The sequence below is a fragment of the Ursus maritimus genome, unplaced genomic scaffold, assembly GCF_017311325.1.
Source record: "Ursus maritimus isolate PB19 unplaced genomic scaffold, ASM1731132v1 scaffold_24, whole genome shotgun sequence".
NCBI classification, from domain to species: domain Eukaryota; kingdom Metazoa; phylum Chordata; class Mammalia; order Carnivora; family Ursidae; genus Ursus; species Ursus maritimus.
Genome location: NW_024424897.1, coordinates 851,323 through 876,207, shown reverse-complemented (window position 1 = coordinate 876,207; position 24,885 = coordinate 851,323). Strand labels below are relative to the sequence as shown.

The 24,885-nt window shown below is 55.5% G+C and overlaps 1 protein-coding gene and 1 long non-coding RNA gene across 17 annotated transcripts in view; one reads left to right on the top strand and one right to left on the bottom strand.

Annotated features, from left to right (window-relative positions):
* CCDC57 (coiled-coil domain containing 57) overlaps positions 1-24,122 on the bottom strand; it is a 100,332-nt gene extending 76,210 nt beyond the window's left edge. For 6 of the 16 annotated variants that reach the window (XR_005837296.1, XM_040639958.1, XM_040639957.1 and 3 more), the window contains exons 1-6: positions 15,673-16,047; positions 13,469-13,883; positions 11,125-11,233; positions 5,514-5,615; positions 4,000-4,157; positions 3,807-3,881 (exon numbers count right to left, since the gene is read on the bottom strand). Coding sequence is in view for 14 of the 16 variants with exons in the window: in XM_040639958.1 (XP_040495892.1) it covers positions 3,807-3,881; positions 4,000-4,157; positions 5,514-5,615; positions 11,125-11,233; positions 13,469-13,883; positions 15,673-15,892 (1,079 nt within the window). In the remaining 2 variants the exon portion in view is untranslated. Of the gene's footprint in view, positions 1-3,806; positions 3,882-3,999; positions 4,158-5,513; positions 5,616-11,124; positions 11,234-13,468; positions 13,884-14,139; positions 14,304-15,672; positions 16,048-24,028 lie in introns of those variants that run through there. The other 10 variants (XM_040639947.1, XM_040639952.1, XM_040639949.1 and 7 more) reach the window with 7 other exon arrangements.
* Positions 4,154-7,232, top strand: LOC121104941. The gene is made up of 2 exons (XR_005837297.1): positions 4,154-4,385; positions 5,594-7,232. It is a non-coding gene; the product is annotated as an uncharacterized LOC121104941 (long non-coding RNA).
* Positions 24,123-24,885: the final 763 nt, after the last annotated feature.

Here is a 24,885-nt window from a genome sequence, read left to right as displayed (position 1 = left end):
TTTTTTTTTTGTTTTGTGTTTTTTTTAGATTCCATCAGCATTTTTCTTTTAAGATTTTATTTATTTGACGGAGAAAGAGAGCAAGAGAGAGCACGAGCAGGGGTAGCAGCAGAGGCAGAGGGAGAAGCAGGCTCCCCGCTGAGCAGGGAGCCCGATGCGGGGCTTGATCCCAGGATCTGAAGGTCATGACCTGAGCCGAAAAACAGACGCTTCACCGACGGAGCCACCCAGGCACCCCTTCCATCAGCATTTTTCAGTGGGATGGTGAAGCCTTATTCAACCAAGTCACGTGAAAGTACTTTACATTCTAATTACAATCAAGCCTCACCTTATCCATATTGCAACCTGTTCAGTATTTTCTACCTTCTGTTAGCAAAAAAATGAACACGGGCCAGTTGCTGTACCTACCAGCGTCTGGCAGCACAGGCCCCTCTCATCAGACCGGGAAAAGTCTCATCGCGACGGCTAGTGAGAGGAGTGGAGTTACTCCCGAACTGCACTGCGTGATTGTTGCTTAGTGACTTTCGAAAGGCAAACACCAGACTCTGGGGTGGGAAGCCTGCCTTCTGCCACCTTGGCTCCATTTGTGCTGCTCGCGACACCACACTGTCACACAGCGCGATCGGAGGCGAAGCATGTGTGTGTGTTCTCATAACCTGCTCTAATAACGGGTCTGAAAGCGTGTCAGGTGTATTCGCACTAACCCGTCCTAACCTAGACCGCTCTGGTACCTCTGACACACGTGCTCTGTAATTCTCAGTGTTTTCATGATACTCCTCCAAACACGAACTGAAAACCAAGTGAGACGTTCTTGCACAGCAAGCTGACCAGCCAGTGGTTTCACAGCAAGGGCGGGTTCTGCTGAGCTCTTTCCCTAAATGGAAACTAAGTATGCAAGCTTCAGGCTTTAGGGAGAAATGGTAAAGCTTGTGACAAAATCGAAAGCATCTTGCTGTGTCCATATCATGCTGGCGAACGTGTTCCCCGCGTCACAACCTTCCAGTTTCCCAGCTTCTCAGGACAAGGGGTTCCCACGCTGTCACTAAGCAAAAGGGCACCAGGTGTATATAACGGTCACAGAATAAGTCTTAGAAAAGCGTCTTACCCAAACTTCTGGAACAGAGAACACGAATGATCCTGCCGACCGAGCCAGGCACTACCAGCTCTCTGCTCCCACAGAGCTACCAGCAGGCACATGACGCACAGTCATGCCAGGCGCGAGGCGGCAGGTGGTTCCTGGCAGGTAACCGGAAGCCGTCCAAAGCCTGGCGGATGCTGCCAGAGAGCCCACCCAGCTGCTCTCTGGCCATGAGTGTGATGAGGTGGCCAGCCCCACGCAGGTGCTCACAAACTGATGGGGGGACCCTCTCCCCTCAGTTGGGGGGCATTTCTAAGGAGACTTACAGTTTACTTAATTATTGAATTTTATAGTATATTATAGTGTTTTGTAAATTATGTACAAGTAATTATCAGAATACATTCACTTAGAAACCTTTTAGAACACTTGAGCCTTGTTACCCCAGCAAATTTCACTGTTTCTAGTTTATACAAGTATATGTACTGTTGTTAAAGGAGATTGATTTCAAATTTCTGAAGCATAAGAAATACATGATGGGACGCCTCGGGGGCTCAGTCGTTAAGTGTCTGCCTTCAGCTCAGGTCATGATCTCAGGGTCCTGGGATGGAGCCCCGCATTGGGCTCCCTGCTCAGCGGGGAGCCTACTTGTCCCTCTCCCTCTGCTCCACCCAGCTTGTGCTCTCTCTCCCTCAAATTAATGAATACAATCTTAAAAAAAAAAAAGAAAGAAAGAAAGAAAGAAAGAAAGAAAGAAAGAAAGAAAGAAAGAAAGAACTACTTGTTTCACTAGCCGTCACAATCAGATTGATTTCAGCTCAGGCCACAGTCTCAGGGTCCTGGGTCAGAGCACCGCATTGGGCTCCCTGCTCAGTGGGGAGTGTGCTTGAAATTTTCTCCCTCTCTCTCTGCCCCTCCCCCTCACACATGTTCTCACTCTCTAAAATAAATAAATAAATCTAAAGAAAAAAGAGAGTGACCAGTTTTACTTTACCTTTCTTTCTTTCTTTCTTTCTTTTTCTTTTTCTTTCCTTTCTTTTTCTTTCTTTCTCTCTCTCTCTTTCTTGAGATATTAAAGTAATCTCTGCACCCAACATGGGGCTTGAACTCACAACCCCGAGACCCAGAGTCATGTGCTCCACTGACCGAGGAGCCAGACACCCCTGAACAGTTTTACTTCTTAATGCCAATATTTATAATATGCTAAAAATTATATTCATTTTCAACTATTTCAGTGTATGAATAAAAACACTTTGGGGGTGGCTGGCTGGCTCTGTCTGTGGAATGTGTGGCTCTTGATCTTGGGGTCATGAGTTCAAGCCCCACACGGGATGTAAACATTACTTAAATATAATTTTAAAAAGAAAAAGGCTCCAGCCGTGGACATGAAGAGGAACACAGTTTTCACCGAAGGCCGGCCGCCACTGCGCATCCCGGCACCACAGGCCTGCGTGGGGCCAAGCTGGACCACATCCTGCCGTGCGCATGGGGCCCGCATGCCCCCAGCAGGAGCAGGAGCACGACCCCCGCCCCAGCTCCCGCGTGCCGGCCTGGCCAAGGGTACGCGGGCCGACGGCATCTATACGGTGGCCTAGAGGGCAGCCCCCAGCTCCAGCCTGACTCCAGGTGAAAAAGCAGTAGACGGACAGCCTGTGAAGCTTTTCTCCTCAGCGTGCGCAGACCGCACAAACGTCGCGGCCAGAAAACACAGAACTGCCCCAGACGGCCCGTGCTCCCCCACCCTCGCCGGCTCGTTCCCGAGCATACTCACCACCACCATCCTGGTGCTTCTCCAGAAAAGGAAGAGGGTGACTCCTGTGGCGGGGGAACGGTAGACGCTGCCCCCTCAGGCTCTCTGGGACCCACCTAACCCCGGGCCCGGGCTGCTCCCAAGGGCACGGGCTCCCCCACACCCTCGTCCCTGGGTGGGCCACCTTGTGCTCTCTCAGGGTCCCTGCCCGGGGGGTGCCACGCTGTGTACGTGCTGGGCATCCCCTGACCCCTGGCGGTGTGGGGCACGCAGCCCACACTGAGGAGTGAGACAAGTATTTCGGCAGGAAGAAGGGGGGGGCTCTTGAGAATCTAGAGAACGTACAACCAGGAGAGCAGGATTATTTTGCCAAAATAATGCAGAAATGAAAGGTGACTGTATCCCCAAAGTGACATTTGTTGCTGCAGTCTAAAAGCAATGAACTGGTCAATAAAACTTTTCTTTTTTTCTTTGGAGACAGAGAACTTGCGTGTGCGCTCAAGCCTGGGCAGGGGCAGAGGGAGTCCTAAGCAGGGTCCGTGCCCAGCGCCAGCCTGATGTGGGGCTCGATCTCACGACCCCGAGATCACCACCTGAGCTGAAATCAAGAGTCAGATGCTTAACCAACTGAGCCAGCCAGGCGCCCCCTGGTTAATAAAACTTTTAAGTTTAAAAGTCTTAAAACACCGGGCGTGCCTGGCTGGCTCAGTCAGTGGAGCACGTGACTCTTGATCTCGGGGTTCTGACTCCAAGCCCCACATCGGGTGTAGACAGAACTTAAAAATAAAACCTTAAAAAGTCTTTTAAAAAACATTTTAAGACACTAAAAAGCCTAACTACCACCGAGAAAATCCTGAACAGAGCATGGAAGCAGACCCAAACCCAAAGTCGCAAATTCAAAGGCTGGACGGCCCGCCGGTTGGCAGGAGCCTCTGCCTGGACCTAACCCCAGCGGCCAGGCCGGGAGCCAGGAACACTCACTTCCTCCTGAACGCCTCCTCTTCCCTCTTCCTGGAGAGCTGCACACAGTCAAGCTTGCCCTCTAAGTCCCTTATCCTGAAGAGGAGGAACTGTTAGCCACAAGAGCAGACCAGGGCCCGCTGCCACGCCCGGCGGCCTGCGCAGGCCGGCACAGGCGGAAGCCCCCGCCCAGAGAGGCAGGCCCGGTCCGCACCGCGCGTCCTTGGCGGCTGCCAGGTCCCTGAGCTCCTGGCCGCTGCGCCGCAGCTCTCCCTCCAGCCCCGCATTGGCGGCCTCTGCGCTCCGCAGCGACTCCGCGGCCTGCACGGTGGCTTCCTTCACAGCCGCAAGCTCCTTGTTCAACAGCTTCACCTTCAAGAGATGAAGAATTCAAAATGAGGCTAGAACTGGAGCCGGGCCGGGAGAAGAACACGTAACCCCAGAAGCAGCACAACAGGGAAGGTGCCCCTTGACGCCGATGCCCCACGACCCCTGAGGGCACGCTGCACCCCACCACGGGGCCCACGCGTCCGTCCTGGCTCCCATGTGAATACTGCTCAGACACCGGACTCAACCTGCGGCCGTGAACTGCCGGCCACGGTAATGGCTTTGCACGTGTAAGCCGCGCTGCCCGCTGGGGGAGGTGCCCACGGGTTTGTACGGCCAGGCGTGGCAGATGGAGGTGGGGCAGGGCATGGCCCCGCATGTCCCGCCAGCCCTCTCCCCCCTGACTCTCAGAAATCCCCATGTGGCCTCCTGCAGGTCACTGAAGGGCAGCCTGGGCCCTGGCTGGCAGGGGGCAGGGCTCCTGCAGGAGTGTGGTCAGGGGTACTCATGCACAGGGGCCAGACAGGGCCTGAGAGGATGCGGACTGGCACTCCAGGAGAACTGGTGTCCCTGCCAGGAGGTGAGGATGGGCTGGGAGCTGCCTGGCCTGCATGCGGGCCACATAGGACTGCCAGGATTCCTGGGGCCTCTGGCTGGCCAAGTGCTGCCCCTTGGACTATGGCACTGTGGGAAGGCTGGAGGCCTGTGGGAGGGGCCCTCCCTGACCGCTAGGGCGGGGTTTCTCTTCCTGACACCTGCTGGATGCCCCTGCAGGTGTAACCTATCGGGGTGGCAGGGCCAGGCCACGTGTCCTCCCCTGCTTCTTCCTCCCCTGCACAACCTCCCGCTTCCTCAACGCTGGCCCCTGTCTCCATACTAAAGGTCAGTTGTGCACGCAGCTCGCGTGTGCCCTGGCAGCACGTGGGCTAGTGCATCAGAGAACCCACGCTCACACAGGCCCTGAGGGCATGCTGCACCCCATGCTGCACCCCGTGGGTGCACAAGCTGCACGCAGGCCCTGAGCGCCCGGCCCGGCCTCCTGTGCTGTAAATGGGGGTTGAGCAGCACCCCCGGGGCCATTCCCGGTGCTCACGGAGGACACAGGCCAGCAGCCGGCCCTCTCCACCAGGGTCGGGGGGCAGTTTATCCCGGGTGGGGGCACCCTTCCCTAACACCGGGGCAACCAGAGCGGTGGCACCGGCCCTCCTCTGTCCCTCATGAAAGGGGCCACATAGCAGGCACCGTGGCGGGCACTGCCCAGGCGTGTCACCCGTGGCCCCTGCACGGCAAGGGAGGCCTCTGTGTGAACCCCACCTTCCTGCCCAGAGGTAGCCTCACGGCTCAGGAGCAGCCCCTGACGTCTGTGGAGGGAATGGTCACAGCCCGAAGGCCATACCCCACCTTGAGCTCATGAGTCAAGACCACGTTACTCATGCTGTCCGCCTGTAGCCGGAACCCGTGCTCCCTCTTCTGCATTTCAGACTCGAATTCCAGCAGCAGCTCCTAAAACAGAAAGGGCTGGTGGTGGGAGGAGACCGTGGCGCCCCCACAGAGACCCCCGCCACAACTAAGCACCGGGCGAGCGGGCCCGAAGCTGCCAGGACACAGAGGTCCCTGGAGGTGGAGGCGCGACATGAGCCCTGCAGACACGGTCCGGCCAGTCTGCGCAAACCGCCTCAGAGGGCTCCCGTGGCGTCAGTGTGCCTCGACCGATCGCCCAGGTGGTGCCACCAGTTTTTGCTGGGCACCCACGGAGCCGCCGGGCCTGTCCACTGGGCACACACAGATGAGGAACTGCTGGGGACTGGGGACAGAGGCCCCTGGGGCTGCTCACTTTGCCCCCATGCGGGAGCAGTGCTGCCAGCAGCGTTCCAGCTGGTTCCGGCTGCTCCCTGCCTGTCTCCCGGCTCTCGGCTGGCTCCCTGCCAGGACCGGCAGCCATGGGGCAGCCCCATCCACACCTTCCAGGATGCAGACCACGGCTCCGCGACACCTGGCTCTGCAAGCAGGCAGTCTTCTGAGCTTCACCCCCAAGCCGAATCTAAAAACTCGACACGTTATTATGACGATAAAAGTATTCACTGCACACTCGCCAGGGAACGGTGACCACAGTTCATAACCGACAGCCCACTGTTTCTCCTGGAGTTTGGGTTACCCTCCGACCTCCCGCCACCTCTCTCTCCTAGGTCATCCCGTCCCCTCACGTTCCTTCACAGTGTCCACTTGCGCAGCGTGACCCTCTCTCCTAGGGGACAGCCACTCCAGAGGCTCCACACTCCGGCCTGGCTTCTCCCCGGACTGCCGCACAGCTGTCTCTCCGGCTGCCCTTCACACCTCCCCGCGCGTTCCCCGGCACTCCTGTCCCTCTTCCTCTCTGTGCGTCCCTCCTGCTGGGAAGAGCCTCTGCCGGACTCCACGCCCCAAACGGCCTCACCGGGGGTCTGGAAGCCCAGCTCTGGCCAGGCCCAGGCCCACTCGTTCCTGCGTAGAACTCTGGGAGTATGAGGCTGCCAGCAGGGCCCTGTGGCTGGGGCTACCCAATCCAGGGGATGCCAGGCAGTCTGCTCAGCTCAGGCCCCCATTGTCCCGGCAGCCTTCTCCAGCTCCCATCTCTTGGTTCCCACTGGTCTGAACTCAGAAGGGAATGGAGGCAGCTGAGGGTTGAGCCCTTGGCCACGGGCCAGGCTGCAGAGCATGCTCCAGTACTTTGGGAGACTCCGGCTGAGCCCAGCATCTGCAGGCAGCCCCCTTCCACCCGCATGTGCGGACCCGAGGGCCCTGCGCTCACACCTCGCAGCCGGTCTGCAGTGCTGACTGCAGCTAAGCCGCGGGGGAGGCCCTGTGTCCATTCTCCCCTTTCAAAAGTTTCCCAGATGTCTCCGATACATCTCCCACTATTGCCTGGGCCTCTGCGGGCCTTTCATTCTGAAGTCCCCACCCTGAGAAGCGACTGGGCCGTGTCCTCCATAGTCTGCCCCTTCCTGTTTTCCACTGCATGTTTCTGGAATGTGATTGCTGGATTGAACTTCCTGTTTTATCCTCCACATCTCTTAAATTTTCCCCCAGATTTTATTTTTTATCTATATTCTGAGTTTATTTCTTTAAATATACTTTTAATTGTCAAAATTCTTTCTTGTTTTGTGAATGGCCCTTCCTCCTAACATCCTATTCTTGGGTTATGGATGCAAAACACATCTCTGGTGGCACTAATCACAGGACGGCCCACAATGCACCCCAGGAGCCTGAACACTAAGACGCAACATGAGGTGAGGCTGGGCCTGTCCCCACCCCGTCCAGACAGGCTCAAGCTCTCAACTGTGCAGAGGGTGGGGGTCACAGGATCACCACCTCGCCTGCGGACGGCTAGACCGGCATGGACAAGCAGAGGCCTGTGAAGGCACAGCCGCCGCCTCACCCCGGACGTGGGCACACAGTGGTGGGCTTCAGGATCACTGACCCAGGAGTCATCGTTCTCTCAGGGCTACTTTCCCATGCTGCTGGCAATTCTCAAAGGTCTCACAACCCTGTCTCAGCTGTACGTTCCTATTCGGGAACGGGGCAAAGAAAAGTTCCCTGGAACGTCACCAAAATTAAATCACCTGCTAGTCATGCGATAGTGCTGAGGAAAGGAAAAGGCCGGGGCCAGGACGGAAGACTGTGGTAACACACGTACCCGAGGGCTTGCTTCTGGGGTACGTAAGGAACTCTTACATATCAACACGTGAGGACGGATAACCCACCTTGTAAGAAGGGCAAGAAAGGTGAACTGACACTTCACAAAAAAACATGTCTTAATGGCCAACGAGCACGTGAAAAGATGCTTACACACTGACCATCGGGAACAAGCTAATTAAAACCACAGTGAGACAGACACCATGACCCGCCCTGTAAAGTGGCTAAGTGGGAAAGATGGACGACACTCCGTGCTGACAAGGACACAGAGCAGTGAGAATGCTGATCGAAGGCTGGCGCTGGTGGGAGCTAAGATGGCACAACTGTCTGGAAAACAGTTTGGCGGTTTCTTACCACGTTAAACATGCCCCTAGCACACAACCCAGAAACTCTGCTCCTAAGTTATTTACCCGAATGAATGGAGGCCTGCCAAGAACGTTCACAGCAACTTTATTCCAAACGACCTCCAACTAGAAACGACCCAATGTCTGAAACATCCAGCCGCAGGTGAGCGGGGAGCTGACTGGTACAGCCACACGGGGCAAGAGAAGGAACAGCGCGCTGACCACAGCATGCTGCGTGAAAAGCCAGACAGGAAAGAGCACGTAGCACGGGACTCTGGCAACAGCGGACGTCGCCCGTCATGGAGGGAAGCAGACAGGTGGCTGCTAGGGCTGGCGTGGCGCTCACTCACTGACTGCAAAGGAGCACGCCGGGACTTCACGTGACACAAGCTTCTGTCCTGGCCGTTACGTGGGTGCGTGCGTGTGTCAGAAGTCGCGGTGGTGCACAGACTGCATGTAAATCGGGGTCCCTCACATCAGCCCCACGGCCCACACCCGCTGCTTTCCTTCCTCTCGGGTGTGTAATTCAACTTGTTAAAGGAAACTGTGAGGAGCTTCCGCCCGGGAAGGAGCTCCTGCCTGCTGGGCATCCGGGTACACATGTCAGGGACGCTGCCCCGTACGCAGCCCCCCAGCTGACACCAGGTCAGCCCCCACTGCACGCAAGCCCCTGAGCCCCCCGCCCACGAGCTGCTGCTTCTCTAGCTGAGGCCCTTCCAACCCCTTCACTGCTGTAGTCCTCACTGCTGTCAGTCCCTTCGTGTCCTGTTCCCCGTGGTCTCAGAGAAGAGACAGACCTCCATGGTCGATCTGCCACGTGGACTGAGGTGTGGACATGCTTGTTCCTCAGACGTGGCTCACACGTGAAGAACTGACACCCAAAAATTACACGGGGGGAGGGGTGCACAGTGGAACTGAGATGCAGAATCCTGGAGCTAGTGTCTGACTTTGTCTCCCCCATCCTAAAATCTCAAGGTGACCCGACCCAGCCCTGGCACCTAGAGCAGAGCAGAGGTGACACGAGGCAGGTGAAGCCCGTCCCCACAAAGGAGCCGGCGAGGGCAGCGTGCGGACAACACAGTACAGCAAGCAAGATCCAAGTGGCTGATGAAGTCATGGGGCTCCAGAGTCTGAGGGAGGCCAATCCCAGCCCGACTGTGCTGGCGAGGGTGAGGCCACATCTGCCACGTCCCTGGTCCGCCCTCTCCAGGGAGGCAGGCGGGAGCCGCACACCTGCCTGGTGATACATCCACATGGGATCCCTAAATCTCTGAAGGTCAAGTGGGGGTCTCAGAGACACTCACATAAGTACAATTGAAAGCATACATTTTACTTTTTTTGCCCTTTGAAAAGTAAAAGTATAAGGAGTCACGTGAATTCCCCTTACTGGAACCTGAATATGATAATCTTTTTTAAAAATTTAATTAATTAACTAAAGAGAGGGAGAGAGTGAGCGCACAAGCAGGGGGAGCAGCAGAGGGAGAAGCAGACTCCGCCCGGGAGCAAGGAGCCTGACGTGGGGCTCCATCCCAGCACCCTGGGATGATGACCCGAGCTGGAGGGAGACGCTTACCCCAGGGGCCCCCAGAACATGAGAATCATTGAGATTCTTTCCTCCTAACATATTACAAGACCACGAAGCATTTGGTTTCTGCTCCAAGTTCTGCAGGCTGTGGGGGCTGGGCCGTCACGCAGACGGAGCAGGGCCAGCAGGGAAGTGCTGACCTGAGGGAAAAGTCCAGCCCAGGAACAAGGAGCGCTTCACCCCGATTCACAGCTCACGTCCACCTCCACCACCCTCCTCTCTTGCTCCAGGGAACCCACTTTCCTGCCGGGCCCCTGACGGGCCCTCACCTCCCATCCTCCCATTGAACGCTCTGCCCAGGGCTCCTCTGTCTACGCCTGCCCTTTGACGATGCCCCAGGCTTCCAGTTCCGTACTCTGTGACCTCCCCACCCTGAACTCCAGTGTGAAAAGTCCCCTCTTACCCAACACATCCTCCTGGAAGGCCAGGAGCCACCTCCCATGCAGCCTGAGAGCACTGGTGTTGTTCCCAGGGCTGCTGCCTGTGAGCCCTACGTGGCTGCCTACCCCTCAGACCCCCTGAACCTTGAACGCCTGCCCCGGGAGCTCTAAGCATGCGGGTACCCACCACTCCCTCCATGCCCCTTAACACCTGCAGGCTTCTGCTCACGACTCCCCTTCCTGACCACCCTGCCTTACTGCGTTGTGCGGGTGACAGCCTTGGGGTGTTCCAGTACAGACCGTGCTGTTCAGTGTCCACTGTGACCCATGGAGGGCCAGCTCGCTCCCAGAGTAGGCAGGTCCAGGTACTCATACCCTAACTCCAGGACCTGGGAGGACACCTAACACATGGTTCACGTTCAAAAAATATTAGTTAAATGAATGAAGAAATCAATTACTCATTCTCTTTCTACTTCAGTGGATTCCAATTCTGTGTTGCTAACACACACAGCAGAAAGCTTCCTTAACCCCACAGTCCACAGCTTGCAGGTACAGCAAGAGTCCAACAGACCATCTCTGTTCCCATCACCTTATATTTCATTTTTCAAGAGAAAAATCATTATTGCCATTGAATCAATTCTACTTCTGACAAGTCAAGAATGGACACAAGATGTTCAGAAACAAGAGACAGGAAACCAGCCCCAAGGAGACCTGGAATTTGAGTTCCCAGCTCTTTTCTACAGTAAGTAACTCAAATTTTGACTTTTTAATACTTTTTTCTGAAATAAGTAAGGGAGAAAACATTTGTCTATTTGCGAGGAGAGAGAACACTGAGGGAGCTACTAGAGACAGAGGTTCGGATGCCCACCGTACCCCTCCAGGCCACCCTAGAATGGGAATCCGCTCCAGTACCTCAACTTTGATCCCATGGATACCACACAGTTAGCAAAAAGGCCGTCTTCTCAACAACTTGGTTTCAACGTGGTGGGCAGGGCAGGCGCCTGAGGGGGTTACGCGCTGGAGCGCCCTACCTGCCTCTGCAGAGCAAGCTCGCCATCGAGCTCCTCGAGCTTTCTCTCCAGCGTCCACTTCAGGTGTTCGTACTGTTCCCGCTGCTGGTCCATCTCGCTGTTCTTGTCGCTGTGTAAACACGGCAGTATTGAGAAAAGCTCTCGAGGGGTGGCTTCAGTGGGACCTGCGTGCTGCACCACACAGTGACTGCCTGCAGAGGGAGCCTGAAATGGGGTCCAGAGTCTCACAAGGTAATTCCCCAAGCGCTCAGGACACAAGCCAGTCACAGGTCACACCGAGAGCAGGAAGGTCCCCACCTGAACGGGAAAAGGCAGTCAGCACACACACTAACACCAAGATGACACAGACATTGAGGTTTTCTAACGAGGGTTTTTAAAGCAGCCATTACTTAAAATGCTTCAACAAGCAATTTAGTGCACCCTTAAATAAAAAATTAGAAGCTCCCAGCAAAGAAACACTTACAAAGAATCAAACAGAAACACAGAACTAGGAGGTACGACAACAAGACAGAAGACTCTAGGGTGGGCTCGGCAGCAGAACAGACAAGACAGCACGACAGAGCAAAGACTCCATGAACTTGAAACCAGGACAACAGAAATTACCCCAGCAAACAACAGAACGAAACAGCCTGAAAAACAGGAGCAGAGCTTCGGGGAGCCATGGGACAGTCACAGAAGCTGAAGGCTCGTGCCACTGAGCCCCCGCATGGGAGGAAAAAGAGAAGGGCTGACGTGTACTCGAAGAAATAACAGCCGAAAAGATCTCAGATTTGCCAAAAATAAAAGGAGGGGGGCAGATGATGTGAGGAGACACTTTACAAGAAAGATGTAGAGCAGTTTAAGGATGCTTTAAACTCTCTCAAACACCGCCGTGAGAAAGAAAATCAGCACCCCCCGGAGGCAAGCTGGCCCACGTGCCCAGGGTTAAGGGCACTGCTTCTGCTCCTCCAAGAGCGTCACAGCACGACTTTTAACAGCAGAGTCGGGCAACAGCCAGAATGCCAACATCCGTCCTGCGGCGGAAGGTCCCGGAGCCCCGTCCCTGCTCCAGGCGATGCTGACCTGGCCCCTGGGGAGGTGGCCTGGGATGTGAACGCTGCGAGCCGCACTGCTTGCAGGAATGCCAGGCTCCCCGGCACACGGCATTGGGACTGGGAGCATCTGCACAGGGGCCGAGAACACCTTGGGCTTCTGCACTTCTGCGAGGACAGCGACGCTTGGGACCCTGGGAGCTACACCGCAGCGTCGTTACAGGAGATGCTGGCAGTGGCTCAGAGGCTCGTGAGCGCCCACCGAGGCAGGTCGCCTTTGCCACGCCCAGCCTGCCACGGGAAGTCAGAGGTGCACAGCGCCAACAGGCCCGGCAAACACAAAACGTGGCCGGGCAGCCATTTCACAGGATGTGGCAGAACTCGGTGCGTGAGGTGAAGAAAAGCCGCCCGGGAGGATGGGAAAGCGCCACAAGCAGGCTGTGGGCCATGTGTACGGGACGTGTCTACGTGGGCACGAAAGCGAGCGCTCCCGGAGAGAACACAACAGACTCCTCAGGCAGCTTCTCCTTTCCACCTCACCGTCTTCAGGAGAAAATGACTGTCTAAAACATCGTCACTGCTGTGATTTTCTACGAGTACCGTGAAGTGCACGTGTGACAACGTGAAACACTATTCGGGATCCCGTGTTAAGTGAAAACAGAACCTGCTGGACGCTGCCTGCCGCTCTGACGTCTGTGTGCTCACACGCGCACACACGCGCACACACGCACCAGAGATGCACCCCGACAGCTAACGTGACGTCACAAACCTACATCCTGCAATCAGGGGAAGGCCAGCAGAAGATTTTAAAATGAAGCCTGCTTCTCTCTCCTCTCACTGAGGATGGTGTGTGTGATACGAGAGCGGCTTTCCGGGGACCCACCAACAGGACCCTCTGACCCCAGCCTCCAGTTCTTCTTAGTCCACCTGCCTCAAGCGGGCTCACTGAGCTTGGGAACTGAGAGCTGTTTTGCATCATTAAAACCATCACAGAGGGGCGCCTGGGTGGCTCAGTTGTTAAGCGTCTGCCTTCGGCTCAGGGCGTGATCCTGGCGTTATGGGATCGAGCCCCACATCAGGCTCCTCTGCTATGAGCCTGCTTCCTCCTCTCCCACTCCCCCTGCTTGTGTTCCCTCTCTCGCTGGCTGTCTCTCTCTGTCAAATGAAGAAATAAAATCTTTAAAAAAATAAAACCATCACGGGCTTTAACATCTTTTAGGGAAATGATAAAGATTTGTAATTCACAGAGAAAACTCTGAACGTTGAAACCAGTGTCCCGTGGCCTCCACCGCGCTGCCCAAGGGGTACCTCACCTGTGGATGCGCTCCAGCTCCAGCCGGTGCTCCTGCAGCTTCAGCTGGTGCTGCTGCTGCAGGTCCTCCCGCCGCCGGGCCTCCAGGGTGAGTGCCTGTCGCAGCCGGGCCGCCTCCACCCGGAGCTCGCTCACCTCCGCCTGCCGGGCCTCCTCCAGCCCCCGGGCCTGGGCGAAGGCAGCATCGTAGCGCTCCAGCTCGTGGTCCCGCTCCTCCAGCACCTGCAGGTTGTAGACGAAGTCCTCCTGCAGGCGCCGCAGCGCCCCCTGCGCCTCGTACAGCTGGCTGTGCGCGTCCTGCAGCGCGGCCTCCTGCAGCTGGCAGCGCTGGGCCTGCAGCTCTCTCCACTCCTCCTCCTTGCGAGCCAGCAGCTGGCTCAGGGCCTGGTCTGAGGGCAGCGGCAGCATTGGGGCAGCTGGAGCAGGGAGAAGGTGGGCAGCGGGCCCAGGGTTAGGGGCTCTAGCTGTCCTTCTGAAATACCCGCCCCAGATCCCCAACTGTGGCATCGCTGTCACCTAGCGGAAGCACACTCTGGGCCAGTAGGCAGCTGTCTGGTCACACATTCTGAAGAGCCACAGGAGGCTCCCCAGGGCCCAGACCTTGAGGGCTCTGTCTAGCCTAGCCTCACCCTGCAGCAGAGGAAGGAAAGATAGGAAACACCGTGTGCTCACCGACAAGAGCCAGAGCAAGCCCTGGAGCCCACCAGCCTCTGAGAGCCAAGGCCCTCCTGCCCCACACTGTGCCCCTGCGGCAGGTTTGGGCTCCCGCAGAGTCAGGACTCAGGAACAAGTTCCTTGGCTCTTTTATTTCCAATCCATCACAGACTGATACTTTTCTAAAACACAATAAAAATGAAGTACTAAAGGAAAACAGAATTTAAAAACAAAGATATATAATACACAAGACCAATTTTTTAATTATTAGATTCAACAGCATAAAACTACTTTGTCAAACTGCTAACAAGTATCTAAACAGCTCTTGGTCCTGTGTGCTGCCAAGGGTGGGCCGCACGGGTATGCGTGGGGGGACGGCTAGCGAGGGCTGCCAGGCGTACTAGAGACTGTGTGGACTGTCGACGTCCCGTCACCTGGCAGAGAAGAGGTGGATTCGGACACATAAAACCATGTGGTGCTCCAGGCCCTGATCTACGCCAACAGGCCTGAGGCCACACAGCAAGCCCAGAAGGTAGGCAGGCTGGGCCCAAGGGCCATGGTCCTCCTGGGGGCCGATGCCCCAGGGCAAACACGGCCCTTCTCTGAGAGCACCTTCCCAGAAGGCCGGGGGCATCTGAGTCGGGCATCTGGCAGTGACATGTGAGTATCACTATCATCCCAAAGAACCTGAAATGTCTGATTCATGTAAAGTGGGTTTTTTGGGTTTGTTTTTTTTTTTTTTGGTTTTTTGCCCAATGCAGGGCTTGATCCCACGACCCTGAGATCATGACCTGAGCTGAAACCAAGAGTCGGTTGCTCAACCGACTGAGCCACCCTGGCGCCCTGGGATTTTTTCTTCTTAAAAAAGACCCACTTCAGGGGCACCTGGGTGGCTCAGTCAGTACAGTGACCGACTCTTGATTTCAGCTCAGGTCATGATCTCAGGGTCGTGGGATCAAGCTCCATACTCAGCCAGGAGTCGGCTTCCCCTCTCCCTCTGTCCCTCCCCCTGCTCACATGTGATTGAGTTCTTTCTCTCTCCCAAATAAATAAATCTTAAAAAAAAAGAAAAAGAAAAAGAAGAAGGAAAATTCCCAGCATCCCGCATCATCTTGACTCACTGGTTCAACAGTGGTTTATGGTGAGGCTTCTGGGACTGGGGGAGACAGACAGCGGGCAGGGTTTCAGAGGCTGCCGGGGACGCTCGGAAAAGGGGTCACAGAGGTACGACGCAGCTGCTCCTAAGGAGACCCCACAGCACCCACACCAGTCTACTCGTCAGCACACAGCAAACAGACAGAAACTCGGAAACAGGAACAAGAGAATCTAAGGGCTACTGTTTCGGGTATTCTTTATGTTAACTCTAGAATTCCTACGTAAGTGACCCCTCTCTGAATCAGCAATACTATTTTTTAGGGACGTGAAGTATTGTTTCACTCCTAAAGTTACTAATAACAAAAACCCCCAACAAAAAATTATCCACATAATCGAATCCGTTACTATAACATTTTGGTAATAAAATGAAAACACAAAACAAAACAATGAACTCACAGGTGCAGGCAGTATGCTCCGTGAGGGGTGAGTCCTCCGCCAACACTACACAGGTCTCTGGCCCAATGAGTGGAGTTTGGTAGTAATTATCGCTACAAGTTAAAAAAAAAAAAAGGAAAGGAAAGGGGAAAAAAGTAAAAGAGAAATTGTCAAAATGGTCTGAGCTGGTGTTTGGAGAATCCCAAAACGCTGTCAGGACCGCAGAAACAATAGTGAGCATTTCGCAGAAGCTCGGTGCTGTGTGCCAAGCTGCCCCAGGGAACGGTGGAAACACGTCAGCTCTGAGCTCAGCACAGCAGTGCTTAGAACACGGACAGCAAGGGCGCCTGGGGGGCTCGGTCAGTTAAGCATCTGCCGTTGGCTCGGGTCACAATCCCAGGGCCCTAGGATCAAGCCCCATGTCGGACTCCCTGCTCGGTGGGGAGTCTACTCCTGACCTCTCCCTCTGCCTCTCCCCCCTGCCTGTGCTCGCCAAATAAATAAATACATAAATAATCTTAGAACACAGACAGCAGAAGAGGAAAACATGGTGTGATAAATGTCAGGATCGGGCAATGGAAGCCATGCAGTGGTTGCGCATCAGACAACGCACCCAACCCGAGGCTTGCTGGAGGACAAAGCACCAAGACCAGGATGGAGCGCAGCACCCACCACCTTCGTAAGGAAAAAGTATGGCGATTTCTCAGGTGAAGCCAGTATTTTCTTGGCATTGGCACTTTGATCAGAATGAATCCCTTATGCAGGTCTTCCCATAAGAGCAATGAATCACGCAGCACAGGGCTTGGCCCACTCTTGCTGTAAAGGGCAGTTGGTAATTATTCGGGGCTTTGTGGGCCACAGAGTCCGTCACAACTGTTCAACTCTGTGCAAAAGCAGCCACAGAGCATGGAAAATGCAGGCTGGGTCTGGCCCACAGGCCTGCTTTGCTGAGCCCTCTGTCTCCGTGCAGGGGACACTTTTATCAACACCGTGTGGCAACTACTGTCATTTCTTACGGCTGCTCCTTGCAGCGCCGAGCCCTCAGGGCTCACTTCCAGCCTGGCCAGTCTTGGGGCGACTTGGCGCTAGAGACGAGCAGCAGAGTGCAGACGGAATGCCCCTGCCAAGATCCAGAGGGAGAGGCTAAAGCAGCGGGAGGGCCTCCAGCGGGCTGCGGAGACCGCAGGACCCTGCCACGTGCAGTGTAATAAGAAATACACCGTGGCCTTCATTCACAGTTCCCGGCACAAGGCTCCTAAAACCCTCACAACTTCCTGAGTGATAGGAGCTACAGGGCCAGCTTTTGTTAGGTTTAGTTTTTTGTTGCCAGGTTCTGAAATGACTCCAGGTGAGAGGGTATCTTCTGTTTTTCATATCAAACCTGTCAACCACACATGTGTTTACGAGGTGACTCTGAAAAGCCCCAGGTAACCATGGGATGGAGCTGGCTGCCAGAGGAACCAACCTTGGGATTACAGGGTTTCTCTTTCAACTGCACCCACCAGCTTCCACTGGGAGGCTGACTCAATCACCAATGGCCAATGGCTTACTCAGTCATGCTTCTGTGACGAAGCGTCCCCAGCAATGCTTAGCCAAGGGGCGCAGACAGCTTCCGTCGGTGAACACACTGGAGGTGCGCCAAGACAGCACGGGCGCTCTGCACTCCTTCCCCTGCCCCTCGCCCTGGGCATCTCTTCCACCTGCCTGTTCTTGAGTTACATCTTTTTATGATAAACGGGTCCGCTAGAAAGTAAAATGTTTCTCTCAGTTCTGTGAGTTGCTCTAGCAAACAGAACCCAAGGAGGGGGTCATGGGATCTTCTGATGTATAGCAGGTCGTCAGGAGCACAGGTGACAACCTGGACTTGGAACTGGCATCTGGGTGGAGTCAGTCTTGTGGGGCTGAGCCCTTCACTGTGGGGCCTGTGCTGACCCCAGGCAGTTAATCGGAATCCGGTTCAATCGTAGAGAATGCCTGGTGGAGGAAAATCCCGGCACCCGTGGCGTTGGAGGCGGAGCAGAGCTGAGTGTGAGCGCAGAGGGAGGCCTGGGAAGCGGGGGTCTAATCACTAGGGGCAGCAGAGCTCCAGCGCCCTGATCACTGCGCCCTTCCCACGGGCAGTCCTGTCCAGGGGCAGCCCCAGGTCTCCTCCCTGCAGGGGTCTGGAGAAGGGCAGTGCCCCTCCACCGTGGACTGCAGGCAGAGCCAACGTGCCTGGGCCCGGCACCGGGGCTCCAGCCCTACTCCTGCTCGCCTCTCGGCCTCGCCCAGCACGTCAACCCCTGCTTAGCTGCGACACACCCATCCGGGCACCTGCTTGCCATTCTGAGTGACAGACCGCCTGAGCCCAGCACCCCACGCTTCTGCCCCCTAGTTTCCCTGGCTCCTTCAAAGGCACCCCTCTATCTAGCTGCTCAAGCTAAACACGTGGGGTTAGCCTTGATTTCCAGCTGTCTCTCACCCCCACGCACCTCAGCCGTCATCATCCCTGACCTGCAAGCAGTCTTGCTGCGAGAGCCCCTGAACTGGCCCTTCCTGTGTGCACTCCCTCTGAGGGCTGCCAAACGGATCTTAGAAAAAAGGAAAAAAAAAAAGCCTGACTCCCTAGGGCTTCCCGTTCCACCACACTTGCAGCCATCCTCACGTTCTCTCAGGGCGGGGGCGCGCCCTGTAGGCCACCATCCGCTGCCGTGCGCCAGGTGCTGTCAGACGCCCAGGCGGCTCCAGCACGGGGCACAGCACCCCGCTTGCTGAGGTGCCTGGCCCAGCCTGGCCACGGCTGCTCTCGATCCGAAATACCGGAGACCCCACACTCCAGTCACCAGCCTTCACCCCTCCAGATTCTCAGTAACTTCATCTTCAGATGTGTTGGTGGACGTATAAATGAATCACAGAAAAACTGGAGACGTTTACTTTTACAAGTTTTTAATTCAATAAAAAAGGAAGTTACTGGCTTCAAATTCAGTCAGTGGCCAAATATTTCCCCCAAGTAGACAGCTGGGACGTGCAGAGGTCACCTCAGACTCTCTTCTGAGCCCCAGTCCCCAGCACACAGAAGGTGATGACCAGTGTTTGCCTCGCGCAGGAGCAAACCCCTGCCGTTACACCTCAAGGGCCACGTCACCGTCACCAGGAAAAAGTGATGGTGCTAACAGGAAAGTCCGACAGACACCGCGAGCTTCTTCGAAGTCGCTCCTCTAGTCACTGAACGAGTACTTACGTAACATCCACGAGGTGCCAGGGACGGTTTTACCTGCTGCAGACAGACAGGGAAGGTCTCTGCACCCATGGACTGTCATCCTGGGGCAAGACGGAAGCACAAAAGAAAATGGCAGAGGGGGTCACTCTCCACATCCACAGAGTGCCGGGGGCCATGGGCTGCTCTGGACAGAGGGCAGGGAAGCCTCCGCCCACCAGGGTAGAGCAGGAAGAGGCTCTGCTTGGCCTTCGGGAGGCTAAGAGGTCCTGCTTGGACCACGGTCCCTGCGCTGGCTGCAGGGCTCCCTGGACCACTGGGAACCCAGAGTTACAGCAGGCCAGGCTGGCCACAAAGCCCACCGAACGCGCTGGGGTGGAACTGGCGACCTGCACAGTTTGGTGCTCACCACACGAACCGTGTATCTACTGGCTGCAGAAAACACCCAACGCACACCCCCACCCCCACCCCCAGCCAGCAGGGCAGCTCTATGAGCCGGCCGCTGGTATGCGGCCTAGGAGCTCCGGGGTCAGGCACAGTCTGGTCAACAAAAACCGATGCACACACAGGCCACCCACATGCCTGCACCCACTCACAGGGGAGAATCAGGATTTAAGCAAACACACACCACCCCACGACGCCCCCGCTACTGTGATCTCTGGTGACTCAGACCGCCTCCCGAAGTGCCGACGAGTCATCAGCGCGGTGCTTCACAGAGAACGCACCAAGGTCGGCCAGGTGAACGGGCCTCCCCTCCTCCGGGATCTGCTCACTAGCCCCTGTCCTGTGCTGGGTACCGTGCCACCAGCTGTGCCTCTTAAATGCACCGGTCACACAGCTACCCACAGAGGTTACTCCTGTAAGAGACAGCAGACCATGTGATACCATGCCTGGACGGTATCCGCAAACGGCTCTGGCCATTTTCAAGGTAAAGTTCAACCTGTCTGGCAGAGTATTCAGAGAGTCCTAGGACAGCTCACTCCCTAGAGAGCGAGCAGCTTGGACCATGTACCCCAGATCCTACTGCACTCAGCACCCACAGGTAACCTGCCATGCAAAGGCGCACACCCCTTCCCTCACCAGAGAACAGCCTGTGTTGCTGTAATCTCACCAAAGGATGATCCCAAAAGCCCTGAGGCTGACATTAATCGGCTTTAAATGTCACAGATTCAGAGTCTGGACCCAACCTGTCAGCCAGCGGGTGACCCCAGCAAGCACCCAGTTTTCAGGAGGGACCACGTGAAACTTCTGGAGAAACTACAGAAATCCCCCATGGGGGGAGAGATGCACAGTCACCATGGCTTTGCTCCTGGCGTTCACAGGGCTCTAGGAGAGCCGGGGGGTCGGCAGGGGGTGGAGCAGGGCCACGCTAGGCCACACCATCACTCTGACTTTCTCATTGGTCAAACACTGAGCTTTCTAACCCTTATTTCAAGCCTGTCAGGTCTGAAAAGCACCTGGAAACCCCCGGGTGTTAGGAAGATGGAAAGAACTCCCCATGAAAGCCACAGTCTCCCACACATGGAAACCCTGCAGGCCCCAAACGGATGCAGGCAGCAGAGGCCCCACCTAGAAGATGACCTCAGTCAGCAATGCGCATGAGTGCGCCCCTGGTGTTAAGACAGGGCTGCCAGGAGCGCAGGGCAGCTTGGGACCCGCTCACTGGAGCCTCGCCAGGGCTGTGCAGTGGGGGCAGCCTTGTTGGAGGTGGGGGGGGTGGTGGGCAGCACCTGGGGCTTGGCGCTCCTCGCACAGAGCACAGGGAAAGAGAGGCTCAGAAGTCAGCACTTCCAGTTAGTGACTCAGGCAAGTCCTCACAAATGAGGATGGAGCCAAAGACTGCCAGAGCTGCAGGTGGGTCCATGCCGGCTCCATGGTTAAGAGGAAAGAGTTCGAGACAAAGGTGAGTCCCAGTGAACCACAAAGAACCACATGGGAGGTAAAGAGCTTTCCAAGCACAGGGGGCTCTGCAGGGGGCTTGCCTCATCCCGGGCCTGTCCCCATCCCTGCTGCAGTGTCTAGATGCTGGATGAACAGGGAAGGAGTAGGACAGGATGCTTCTGCCCCATGGATGACTCTCACCACTCACCGAGGCGACCAAATCATCAGAGTAAAACACGTCAGAGATGAGCCTGCAGGTTACCCGACCCGCAGATGTGACATTAGAATTAATCACACTCTGTACGGCCGACCAAAATTTGTAGCAATTTGTTTTACAACAAACCTTTGATAAGTACTTAACTGGAAAAGCACTGCATGACCTCAGTACAACATAAGCAGCTACAGAAGCTACAATTTACACAAGGGGACATTTGTAAAGGGTAAAAGTTGGCCACCAGACGCTTACGAACAAGCTGTTTGGGCACACTGGCTGAGCAAAGAGACATCCAAAGCAGGGGTTTCTTTTTACCTCCTTCCTCTGAAGGACTGCAGCTCCGGATGCATTTGGCTTTGCACTCAGCCACTAACAAGATAAGCCCCACCATTCTGAATGCAGAAGAACCCAAACCGACTTCATTAAGGAATGTTATATTGTTGCTCTATAAACGTATTTAGTGAGTTTAATTTGCAAAACATTTTGTGGGACTTGAAGGCGAGTCCAGAGGTGGCTCATCTGTTCTACACTCAAGACGGGACTCAATGCTGGCACCCTCTGGAATCCCAACAGGGGCTGTCTGAGCTGAACTCCATACGTGGACTCTCAGCATGTCTAGGGGATGAAAATCATGGGCCTACGACCCATCCTTCACTGACTGCCAAATAGTCCCCACAACCATCTGCAAAATCTGAAAGGAGAGAGATGAGTCACAAATGGACCTTAATTCCACCGCTGGCACTTGCTGGGGGGTATGCAGTGCTTCTTCATTAGAATTTACACCTGCCAAATTCCTTTGCCAAAAAATAACAAAAACCAAACACATACAAGTTAAGTGAGTAAATGGGAAATAAAGTGGAAGGGAAGTTGAATCATCTTATAGTTAAAAGCTGTTGATTTTTGTTGTTGTTGTTGTTTATTTACTTATTTAAGTAATCTCTACACCCACCGTGGGGTTCGAACTCATGACCCTGGGATCAAGAGCCATACTTTTCCAACTGAGCCAGCCAGGTGCCCCACGAGCTGCTGAGTTTCAGAATAACATGGTTCACATATCAAAACTTAAAATCAATAAGGACTCATAATGAAAGGTGAATAGAAACAAGTAAACCTAACTTTATTACAAATGATTAACGTTAAGTGGAAAAAACCCATAAAAATGCACTAAAATAACTTTGTAAAAAAATATTTTGACTATATATTCTAAGGATAAAAACAAAACAACTGTATGCAAATATTACATTCTAGCTAATAGGTTTTTCACAGAAATAACGGATTGGCAATTCTGAAATTTCTCCACGTGTAGTCTAGGATTGAGCATGTAAGTAAATATACTGACAATAGGAACCAGACTTAAAGAGGAAAGGGAGTGTAGAACGAACCTTGGGGTAACTGATTGGAAGTATCAGTATAAACTCACGGCTTTTAATATATACACAGATCTATACGCACAGCTACGGATACAGATGGGTCTGGTTTCCTAGCTCTGCCCACTGAGAAAGCCACAAAGCAAGGACCCTGCAGGAGCAGTAAGCACACCCACAACCTCATGACGGTTTCCAAACACCTCCTTCGAGGCGAAGAGGAACCTGAGCTCCTTAGAGAAGTGACTGATTCAGGCTAGGTCAACGAAAGCACAAGATGAGCCCGAGCACCTGGTGGTGCTGAGAAATGTCGGGGGACATGCTGAAAGGACACAGAAGCCAACTTGAAGGGGCTCCTAACGCCCAAATCTGGAGAATTAGCAACAAAATACATTACAGCAATGGATTATAACCGATGGAATAAACACAAAATAAAAACATCTATACCAACATGAATAAATAAGTAGAAAAATGGGGAGAAAGGAAGGTTTTGGGGGCACCCAGGTGGCTCAATCGGTAGAGCATGTGACTCTTGATCTCCGGGTGCTGAGTTCAAGCCCCATGCTGGGTGTGGAGCCTACTTTAAAAAACGGGGGGGGGGGGCAGAAGTTTCTTTCTTACAGAATTCCAACTAATATGAAGAAAGAATAATAGAAATAGAAAAATATTTGGTAAATATGAGTACTAATTGTTTCACAAAACACTTGTGATAGAAAGTGCAGTGACGCAGCTTCGAAGTTTCTCCACACAACATGTTCAATAATTACCAAGGGAAAAATGGTAACTCCTTTATAATGGAGACACACGTAAACCACTTAACCAAGTGTCACCAGTCATGGGACACACGGGCATCATGTGCCTCCCGAGAAGAGCACGACTTCACCGTTGAGGTCTCCTTATAACAAATGCATAACTTGGAGGGGCGCCTGGCTGGCTCAGTCCAGGTGTGGGTTCCAGCCCCACACTGGGTGTACAGATTACTTAAACATAAAATCTCTTAAAAAAAGGCTTAACTTGAAATCAATCACGAGGAAACATCAGACGAACCCAAATTGAAGGGCATTTCTACAAAACAGCTAATTCCTAAAAAGTCCAAGGAACACTGTGCAACCGGTGCAGATGAAAGAAGAGTGGGGAACCGCGCAGGTCCTGGACGGGACCGCAGGGCACTGGGGCGCGGGCGTGACGCCGGTTTTGTCCCAGCGCTCACTTCCTCAGCGCGCTAAATGACCTACGGTAGGAGCGCACGTTCACGCGGTGCGGAATCCGGCAAAAGGCACGGGGGAAACGTCTGCACTACTGTTGCACCTGCGTGCACGTCTCAGATAACGGGGGGGACACAGCAAATCACTGAACCAGACCGCCGGGGTCCGAACCGGTCCTCACGGGCGGCGGGACTGGCCCCCGCGGGGCGCCCGCACCTAGCGGAGCGGAGGGGGCACACCCGCACCGTGTGGGGGTGAGGGGTGACCCGCACGGGGGGAGGCGGGGGGACACCAGCAAGGGAAGGAGGAGCACCCACGCGGGGCAGCGGGGAAGCGCGCCCACTGGGAGCCCGACCCCTCCGGCTCCCGCCCGCAGCACGCAACGGCCAGCGCGGGCCGCCGGGACGACCAACGAAAGCGACGAACCCCTTTCAGGGGCCCGAGAAGCGGCAGTGAGGGCACCCCGCTCCACGCGAGCCTCCCGCACCGCCCCCCGGCCCCCGCGCCCGCGGCTCACCGCGCACGGCCGCCGGGAGCAGCCTCCGGGCCCGCCGCGTTGCCATAGTGACCCGGGTCCGGCCGCCGCGGTCCGGGCGCGCTCAGTGCAGCGCTCCGGGGCCACCGGCTCGAAACGCGAGCTCCGGCGCAGGGTTCCGGACTCTTCTCACCCGCCCCACGCGCAGGCGCCAAGGGGCGAATGGAGGGTCCCCGCCCGCCCGACCCCGCGAGAGGGTCCGCGGCGTTGGAAGTCAGGGCGGGGACGGTGGGGGGCTGGAGCGGAGGCTGCCGAGGCTCCCGAGCGGGGCCCAGGGGCGCCAGGACGCCAGCTCCCCGAGCGCACCCGGCACGCAGCCGCGAAGCTGTTGGCTGCCCCCGACGGGCCGGGCCTGGGGGCTGCGCAGGCGGGGGCGGGCCTGTCCTTAACAGGGGGCTCGGGGCTGCTCGAGGACGGTGTGGGAGGGGGCCTGGGCATGCACGTGGGGCGGGTGGGACTGCCGGGTCGGGGGGGAGCTGCCCCGGCTGGGATCCTTGGAGGGACCCGGGGCTGCACGCGGAGGGCTAGCCCCCCCACGCCCCAGCATCACGCATGGGCCGTGAAGGACGCAGCCTTGAGGGGGGCGCGCGGTGGGGAGACCCCACTTAAGCAGAGAGGAGGGGCAGTCCGCCGGGTGGGGCTGGTCTTTGGGCGCTGTTGCACGGTGTGTGCTCTAACCTGTGCGCTTTTGTTTCCTGTTCCGTTGTAAGTTGAAACAAAACCAAACAAAATCACCTTCGTAGGCAACATGCCTCACCTCACCGAGGCAACGGCAGACCTTTCTGCCAAGGCCCCTGCACCTCGCTTTAGGCCTGAAGAGGACCCGATGGGCCCCCGGG